General features: G+C 41.3%; 2 protein-coding genes across 2 annotated transcripts in view; both read left to right on the forward strand.

Moving 5' to 3' along the window:
* The window catches only part of neurl2 (neuralized E3 ubiquitin protein ligase 2), a gene marked incomplete at its 3' end in the record, with an annotated part of 2,838 nt that extends 1,365 nt beyond the window's left edge, over positions 1–1,473 (forward strand). The window contains 1 exon segment of the mRNA XM_084078268.1: positions 1,295–1,473. Coding sequence (XP_083934394.1) covers positions 1,295–1,473 — 179 coding nt within the window.
* Positions 1,474–2,753: 1,280 nt separating this feature from the next.
* msrb1b (methionine sulfoxide reductase B1b) lies at positions 2,754–5,950 on the forward strand (the record flags this gene model as incomplete). The annotated part of the gene is made up of 4 exons (XM_084077654.1): positions 2,754–2,808; positions 3,111–3,253; positions 4,244–4,361; positions 5,854–5,950. 4 exons carry the CDS (start codon positions 2,754–2,756, stop codon positions 5,868–5,870), a joined length of 333 nt encoding a protein of 110 aa, XP_083933780.1. The 3' UTR covers positions 5,871–5,950.
* Positions 5,951–10,224: the final 4,274 nt, after the last annotated feature.

The raw sequence follows: 10,224 nt of genomic DNA on the forward strand, positions 1-10,224 counted from the left end.
CCCCCATCTAAAAATGTTTTGTGCCAGGGACCCCCCAGAAGAGAAGGTTTGTGTTAAAAAATTCAAAATGATTCAAAAATGTTCAAACATCAAATAATCCTAAATAGCAGGTGTACAAGCTCGCAGTGCGGCACAGAATGACGCGCTGTGAGCTTGTATATCTGCTATTTTTGAGAACCACTGTTCTAAACCACTATTCTAAGTCCTAGGAGTTTTCTGAAAAACGTATGTTGCTTATATAGGTAAAATCTAAAATGACACAGATGCTTTCCCGTTTTTTTTTTAATGGGTTAAGTACAGAAAACAATCATAAAATAGATATAAACACAAATATACACACAGAAGGTGCATAAAACAACAAATACCAATACACACACATACATATACTACAGTTCCACTTACAGTACATACACTCACACCCGTCACCCACATGAACCCACCAACACAGACTGAGCGTTTAGAAGCACCCCTTACTCTAGCTCACATGCACTACCTCACTCACTCACTCACTCACACACACACACACACACACACACACACACACACACACACACACACACACACACACACACACACACACACACACACACACACACACACACACACACACACACACACACACACGTATGGACAGACAGGGGAAAACATAATCTTGGCCACCCTATAGCCTGGCGCAGATACTCTATAGACCCAGATGGAATATGAGTTATTGATACATAACAGGTCTGTCCCAGCAGGGGGAGCCATCATCACATAATGTAGCTTACAGTACTACAACATCAGAAGCCTACTGACTGTTGTGTGTGTGTGTGTGTGTGTGTGTGTGTGTGTGTGTGTGTGTGTGTGTGTGTGTGTGTGTGTGTGTGTGTGTGTGTGTGTGTGTGTGTGTGTGTGTGTGTGTGTGTGTGTGTGTGTGTGTGAGAGAGAGAATGAGGGGCCGTACAAGACATTATTCATTCTGGTGCTCTCACATACATTCTCCTTTCACATTCATCCATTTTCATTCTCTCTCACACACAATCTCCACTTACATGCATACATTCTCCTTTTACATACATATATATTTTCACTCTCGCACACAGCTCATTCTCCTCTCAGATACATATATTCTCCTTTCACAAAAATACATATTTTCACTCTCACATACATACATCTCCTCTCACACAGCATATAGCATAGCAATCTCACATAGCATTAAACTACATGTAAATAATAATAATAACTTTAATTAACATCCTTTCAAAAACCCAAGGATGCTTAAATCAACAAAAATAAACAGTGTGTCTCACTTCAGTGCGGACTGTCAGGAAAGAGTCCAATGTTGGTGCCTGGGGAATCTACATGGGTTCCAGAGGGGTGGGGGCTGCCACCCTGAAAGCTCTATCGCCGAAGGTTGGTGTGAGGGATGGAGAGGAGCCCCAAGTCAGAAGACCTCAGGTTCCACACTGGTGTGTAATTATGGAGGTGGTCTGACAGGTACCATGGGGCTAGGGCATGGATAGCTTTATAGGTGAGGAGGACGGCTCCCCGTCCCTTGCAGAGCTTGTTTCCAACTACTCCTACCATAGCCCTGAGGTCGGCCGACCAGCTGCTGCTGGAGGTGCCAAAGACCAGGCAAAAAAACAGGGGTGATCGAGCCTTCACGGCAGCCGCCCCTCTGGCTCTGGAACAACTTGCCCGTACACATCAGAGCTGCCCAGTCTATTGTTATTTTTTAGTCTTTGATTAATCTGAACTGACCTTCAGTGACAGCTGAGCCTGGCACCCTATGTTTTTTTTACTGGTGCTAATGTTTGTAGTGTTTATTTCATTGCATGTCTGTTTATATTGCATTGTTTTGTTTTGTATTAACCTGTGTAGGCCAACAGCTCGGTCATGTAAATGTGCTTCATAACATTTTAGTTGAGTTGAGTTGAGGAGCAGTTTGTAGTTGAACTGTAGGCCTAGTCGTTGTTGCTGCAAGCTTGCTGGTAGTTCAAGTTCAACTATTCATATTTGTGTGGTGCGTCAAGTAGTTGTGCAGTAGTGAATATAAATTATATTCATTTTATTGTACCATTACTGTGTTCTTGTACAAGAACACTGTAATAGTAAAATAACACTGGTATCCTAGCCAGTGATGCATATGAGCGGCTTTTCAGTCAGTTTGCATGGCAAAACACAGTCCAGGTTGGAGGCGGGGCTATGTTGGGCTATGTAATCTCGTCTCACGTGTGTGGATTCTCCTCAGGGTTGCCATGTCCGCTTATTATAAGCGACTTTGGGCTTGTTTTTCTGTAAAGTCTCGAGTAAATATTGGTAGTTTTATAGTTGCAGGCTGCAGTTTTTGGCCTTGTTTCCTAATGTTCTCAAACATTTTCCTGTCAAGGACCCAATATGTAACAGCCTGCGTATCCCCATCTGAAAACATTTTGTGCCAAGCAGGGACCATATTTGTGTTTGTGTTTTTAAAATATTTCAAATTTTTCACTTTTCCCCCCAAGATTCCTTTGAAAATAGCAGATCTACAAGCCCACAACGCGCCGCATCTTGTGAGCTTGTAGATCGGCTATTTTCAAATAGCCGATGCGGTTTGAAGTGCTCATGTGGGCCAAGTCCCTTCTTTTGGGCTTGTTTTTTTATAGACCTAGTTGCTTATTTCTCTCGCAAAACCTGGCAACATTGATTCTCCTCCTCATTTGGTAGAGATGGTGAACCTGCTTTAACACACAAACATTGACCAGAGACTGATCACATAAACATATAGCTGCACTATGTCTTTTTGTCGATTTTTCGGTGGCGAGATCTACAAGGATCATTTTAAACCAGGCGAGTACGCAGATAGTTTGATGATGACGTAACAGCCTCGTACAAGCACAGAATTAGTTTATTTCGCTATATATCTCGTATTTAATGAATTAGGTCAGTTAATAGTTATATGTGCTTTTAACTGAAAATAAACGTTTGGAAAAATAACGTTTAACACGATGTATGGCTAGTGAAGGGGAGAAGCCTTGCCCAAACTGTTTCTGGGTAGCCTGGCTCCAGCCACGAAATGAACATTCAGGCTATGAGTGTCTGTCAGGCTAGTTTCTGGGTGTTTTAATCAGGTATTTGTCGCTGTCCATCAGGTATCTATGTGTGTTCCCAGTGTGACCACCCGCTGTTCTCCAGTCGGTCCAAGTATGCCCACTCCTCCCCCTGGCCTGCTTTCACCGACACCATCAGGGAGGACAGTGTCACCAAGCTGATGGAGTCACTCACTGCATTCAAGGTGAGCCATCACTGACAGTGACCACCAGTCATCATCACCATAATGCACAGGGTAGCTGATTTAAGATTTGAAAAAGTGACTAGTTGATGCTCAGATAGCTTGTGTGTGTGTGTGTGTGTGTGTGTGTGTGTGTGTGTGTGTGTGTGTGTGTGTGTGTGTGTGTGTGTGTGTGTGTGTGTGTGTGAGAGTGAGCAGTCATGTGTGCAGTGCCTTGCTCAAGGACACTTCTGCAAAGATGAAATGTAGATAGGCCTAACCTTACATAACCTGTAAGTAGTCTACAGCATTGGTTCTCAACCTGTGGGTCTGATTTGGGGGGGTACTCAGATGACAGTGAAGTGACAATTTAAAGACCTTTTTACTGCCAAAAAAGAAGAAATAAAAGAGAGAAAAAACACCATTACTGCATCAAAAGTAATCAACAAACTACTATAAAAACTGGTTAAACATTGGCCAAATTGTCAAATAATATAAGGAGGCAAAAAAAAAGCCGATCCACAAGCTCATGCTTGCAACGATAGTCTTTGTGAGCTTGTAGATCTGCTATATTCACAATATGTATCTTTGGAACTGAGTCAAACTAAATTTAATGCCTCAACTCTTACAATTCCAAGTACTAGGGGGTCCCTAACCTGACTCCGCCAGATGGAAGAAGCTTGAGTCACATCAATACCGCCCCCCAACATTGAAGTTTATTCCTCTTAAATTATCGGCACCAACTTTGAGGTGCTCTGGTTAAAATCATCCACCCAATGTTCCATTTAATTCAGAATTATTTTTATTTGCCACGTAGCCTAGAAAACAATGGCAAACGAAATGCAACATTAGAGGGACAGACTTTAATGATGGCTGTGTGGAACTCGACCACTATGTTCTGCAGGAGTTGAATAATTTCTACAGCGGTGGGAAGAACCTCCTCTGTTGGGATTTGTGCCTTTGTTGGAAAACATGATGTTGTTTATTGAATGTATGGTCATGTTTTGTCATCAGGTGCTGTGCGGCAAGTGTGGCAATGGGCTGGGTCATCAGTTTCTAACCGATGGACCAGAGGATGGCCTCTCGCGGTTCTGAATATTCAGCCACTCGCTTAAGTTTGTTCCCAATAAAGGTAATGTATCTACCATTCAAAATTACCATAGTAATATATTATATTAATGTTATGTACTGTAACTATCCCTTGCGCTATTTAGGTTGAGCAGCAGCATACATCTTGTATAAATGTTGAAAAAAAGAGTGGTTGGTGAGACTGAATGTGTAATTACGGTTAGGAAATCAAATGATCACCCCTCCATTGTAAACATTTTGTATTATACCAGTTAGTTCTGACCTTGCATTATGATTGGTTGAGAAGCATTGTAATGAGTGCTAATGTCTCCCAATATAGCACTCTGAATGCATCCATCCACCTTATTTACCTTGCCTGTCAGGGGATATTGCAAAAAACGTGGAACAAATGAATTACGAAGGAGGGTCCTGGGGGGAGTGGAGGAGTGTAGCAGGGGGGGGTCTACTTTGGGCAGGGAGAAGGGAGCATAAAGGGTGGGTATGGAGGTCAGTGAGGGAGGCTGGTGCGGGAGTGTGGCGGGGCTGGGGTGGCCCTCAGGCAGGTAGAGGTTAGTCAGGGGGGTGGGTGTGGCGGTAAGATGACAAACTGTAAGCCCAGGGAATCCTGGGCTCCCGCCTCTATGGATTTGAAAAGCTCCATACTTGGGCATTGAGCTGGGCCATCAGGTGTATGGGGAAGATGGGCTCCTCAGTGAGGGTTACAGTGGAGAGACATGGCCCTGGAACGTGTGGAGGTTGTGTGAGAATGGCTGCATTGAGCACTGCAAACACTTTAACGGATCAGCCAGAGGGCCTGGCAGTTCAGAGTCGTAATCTTTGGTTAGATTGATAAAGACCATGTATAGTGGCTGTTTTTGATCCTTGCAATTACACATTACCAAAGCTTTAAGGCATTCCTTACATTTCAGTGGTGCAACCTGTTTTGGTAAATTGATAGTTTGAAACTAACTAATACTTACTAAGAGCTTAGTAAGGACTAGGAGTGTGACTTGCCCCTCCTGAATGGATTTCCAAATACCTGGTGCAGACCAGTCCAGATCCTTTCATTTGATAGAACACAATCTGTCCTATTCACAATTTGTATCATTGTATTAATTGGCACTTCTGTGAAGATTGAGATTCATCAAATTCCTGTTTGCAATTTACACTAATTTACAAATGTTAGGCACAGTAATAGTATATACTCGTGCAGCCAGACGTTCAGACATATCCACCTGCTGATATGTCCGGAGAAATCTAAATTAATTGAATGAGCTTAGACCGTGGAGAAAACCAGCGATAACAAACATACGCCTATTGTTTTGAAAGCCAATCCTGAATACTACCCAGATTTTAGCCCAGTCGCTAAATTTAGATATCACCAGACCAGACCTGGCTATCAGTAGGTGGAGATAGTCTGGCTACGCGAGGCCTGCAGCTACAGTACATGTTACCGTATTGGATGACCTGTTCTGCATTATTCACACTGAATTAGTAGTTTCCCCTCAGTGACTTCAACTCATTATGAGTTAAAATACTTCTCTTCTATTTTCCAGATAAGGGCAACAAGTAGTAACGGGCGAGTTCATGAACCAAACAAAGCTGTTTTGTCTCACACACCCCAACCCAGTGAACAGAACCGGTCAGTTGGTGAAGTGGACAGGAGAAAGTTACCGAGAGGTGCATCCTGCGCACTGATGAATATCTGACCAGTCCAGAAGACAGGGGTGGGGTCATGTTTAAATTCAGTATTTTTACTAATTTACTTTGCAAATACTATGTTGAAATGGGCACAAATTTAACATTCAAAATTGTGTTTAGGATGAAATGTGTTTTAATGTTTATTCATTTAGACAGCCATTGCGTCTACACATTGTTGTCCAGCTAGGGCAACATGAACCTTAATTGGACACAAACAAATGACAAGCAGAATGAACACAGTTAGCGCTGTCTTTCTCTGCAAGTACAATTTTAAAGTTGGCACACCCAAAACATTTTTAAATGTATGCCAAACTCCATACATACATTATTTGTGGCATGAAAATTAAACACAATTAAAATAGCAACATGACGTGAAGGAGGCAGCACTGTATTTAATGCCAAAATTCATATGTGGCATATTAGAATACACAGGTATATTAACAAAATGCCACATCTTACTGTCTCTCAATAGCTCTATATCATTTTAGCTTGATATACATTTATTTTGAGTTCATCTTCATGTAAGTATGCATTTCAGTATGCAAGTACTGTACCTACCAATAGAGTATAGTATGTGTTTCACTTGCCATTTGATTTTAGATTGATTTAATTAAGATTTGTTTCCTCAGAAACTAGTCTTAAAGGCCCAGTCTGCCATTCCAAAACAATGTGATTCTTCCGCTCGAGTCTTTCATCATGAATGTTTATTTTGACCAAAAATGTGCATTGCTGTTGTACTGTAGATCTGTAGCATCTCAGTAGCATGAGCCGTGACATGTAGAGAGAAAGTGTCTGCCAATGAAAAGAAAACGGTCTATAAGCTGTCTCAAATTCCATGTTGTTGTAATACTCTATATGAATGTGGGACTTGCAGATTGGGCCTTTTAACCACATGGAACCCTAGACTTGATAGTAGAACCTTCGGCACAAATATGTGAACATTAGTGAAAATACGAACATTCTGCAAAAATAGATAATTCTTTTGCGAAAATTGCTGACCTACAAGTTTGTCTAGTTTAACTATTTGATGTACAATAACGTACTATAGGGTTTAAGTGGTTAAATGTTCCCAAAGGTAAACGTAGCCATATTAACTATGCAGTGAAGAAGTCTTATTAGTTTAGAATACTCTTGTTCGAAAAAGTAAGCGCTTCTTCACATTTTATTCCAATAGCAATCCAATGCCATAGATACCAGTTGTACTGTATATCAACCACTTGCTGCTATCTATTTGCACTGTTTGACATGTACTGGGAGTTGGTTTAGTATGACTTTTCTCATGTCATGTCATGTACGTACAATAGATGTTTTCGATTCATTATTTTGTTGTATAGTTTTGTATAGCTCGGTTTTTTAATTTTAATGACAAAGAAAACCAATATTTAGTTAATACTTAAGGGTTACTTTGCCACTCCTGATATCAAATGAACAACAATAAAGGACCAGAAAATCATTTGGCCACTTGAAGGCTGAGTCATGACTCATGAATCGTATTTAATTATACCTGCCTATCTCCTGGTTGTTACGTGTGTGTGTGTGTGTGTGTGTGTGTGTGTGTGTGTGTGTGTGTGTGTGTGTGTGTGTGTGTGTGTGTGTGTGTGTGTGTGTGTGTGTGTGTGTGTGTGTGTGTGTGTGTGTGTGTGCGTGCGTGCGTGCGTGCGTGCGTGCGTGCGTGGTCAAATGAATTCTCCCATAATGTAGTGTATGATGTGTACAACAATTATAAGTGTCGTTAAAAAAAAGGTGTAGATGCAGTTCATGACCAGTAGATGGTGCTATCATCCTAATAGATGAGAGCAGTGTAAGTTTAAATGATCCAGTAATGTAGATATTGTGGTTTTGGTCTCTTGGGTGAATTGTGAGATCAGGCTGCCATTTGATTTGTGCCATCTTATGGTACAACACATGTATAATATACCGTTCTGAAGTGGTTTACTGTATTAGAACACCTGTATGGATTTTATGTTGTTCCTATCATTACTTTGGAAGTAGTTTGTGGTAGTTAGTTGAGGATGCATTCTGCGTTTATGTTCAATAAAAACTGCATAACTTACGAATGTCTGGACGTTTCAGGAACTAGCAGGGGGCCCGGTCGGGTCTGTGGCCCAGCTGCAAGCGATATTCTGTGGGCTCTGGTGGTTGGCACAGGCCCTGAGGCTGAGAGGAGTAGCCCGACCGCCAGGCTTGAGACTGAGAGCTATCATTACCAAGGCCGGTACACACACAAAGTCACACTCTCACACACACGCATACACTGTACATAGATGCACATTGACAAAGAGAGAGAGAGACACACACACACACACACACACACACACACACACACACTTTGTTTCTATACACACAAAAACAAAAAAGGCATGAACACACTTGTTTGTCACATACACACACATGCAGACACACCACTTGACTCGCATATAAACAAAGACAACCACCAGTCTTCCCACTTGGTAGATCTTGTTGGTTGGTGTCTCTGACACAATGTGGACATTCTACGTCAGAGTGCTGTACTCTTACTGCTGATACCCACACAAACATACACACAAAATCGCACACATTTCGTACTCCGTACACTGTTGGTCTCACCACACAGACAACTTAAGTTTGAAGCGTGTTTTCTTTCAAAATATCACTTCTTGTAGTGTGCAATTATGAGAGTTCATCAAAACATTAGCGTAGATGTGGTCGAACTGACTGGAGCAACAGTACGAAGGCCCTACTGTAGAGCACTGCTATACTAAAGGCCTTCTCCATTCACTTCTTCACATTGCCAACTGTATCCCAAGTGGCTTTTAGCCTCACTTGCCTCACTGTGGCTTAACGGCCTAACCTTGCACTGAGGTCGTTAGAGCTGAGTAAAGTTTCTTTGCTGTTGCTCGATAGACACAATATCCTCAGCAGTTCATGCTTCTATTGAATAAAGACTCACGCACACACATTTTCTTCTAAATGACACACTCAAACAGACACACACAGGCAGAAAACACTTGCACATGTACAGACAATGGACCTATTGTCAGTCAGTAGTAAAAACCCTCCGGTGTATTTCTGCAGCCCCATAGCAACAATATTCCGTAAAGATCAAGTGGTAGCAATCAGAATTGTTTTATTCAATCAGATAATTAAAACACACTGTTCTGTATGAGCAGTGACACCATCTTGGCACAGACCTAGCTCCAACATTCAGCTATAGCTTTTGCAGTGGTTGGCAGTGGCCACGACAGACTTTATTGACTTCCAGAAGTGGAACGTGTCCAAAATGTAGAAGTCTGTGTACACTGTAATTTCCCTGCCACCTGTGTGACTGACTGACAAGCCAGCAAGCTAGCTAGCTGCTGCTGTTCCGCTGTGGCTGTGTGTAGTCATCCATTGAATCCAGCTGGGGTCCTTGGTAGAACAATGCTCTCTGTCTCTACATCCCCATGTCCAGTGAGGCTGGCAAGGTACTGGAGGAAGCCCTAAATATTGTTAATAACGTGCTGTTGAAAAGCAGCATGGTCAGTGATGGCAAGGATATTGCCATGTATGATGTCAGCCATCCACACATCAATTATAGCACAATGTTGAGGTCATAGAGGCATACTGAGGGACTAGACTGGGCCATGTTATTGACATGACACCTTTTATGTGTCTTGTTCCTTTTTTATTGTATATTGTTCCTCATTTCTGTCTATTGTTTTAGTGTTAATGAAAATAGAACAAACAAACTACAAATTAAAACTGTAAGCTGAACTAATGAGAAAAACTAAACTGAAAGAAAGCAATAGAAAAACTGAACAAATGTAAATACAATACTTACGATTCTGAATTCTTTACCATTTTTGTTTTGACCATTTGTGGATCGGCTACTGTAATAACTATCATTATACAATGTTCTTCACACTGTATGCAAATAGGTACTACCAACATACACGTGTAAAAATAATGTATACTTACAATTTACAAATATCATTACACACACACACATTCAAAACTAAAGCTAATCGACAGCATCTGTAAATGAATTGCCACTAAACTCTAACTCTCTCTAAACTAAAAGAAACTCTTACATGTTGATTTTGGTAATCATAAGTAATAAAAAATAAACCTCAGAAGTATTAGTGACTATTCACTTTGTCTTGTGTGAGGAATTGACTATGCTCGAGAAGGTCAGACTTACAATGGCCAAATTAAATAAACTTTAACTTAATATAAGAGGGCTATAGAGAAAATATTTCCAGTGGAAA

The sequence above is a fragment of the Gymnoscopelus microlampas genome (genome assembly GCF_963454915.1).
Source record: "Gymnoscopelus microlampas genome assembly, chromosome: 14".
NCBI lineage: Eukaryota > Metazoa > Chordata > Actinopteri > Myctophiformes > Myctophidae > Gymnoscopelus > Gymnoscopelus microlampas.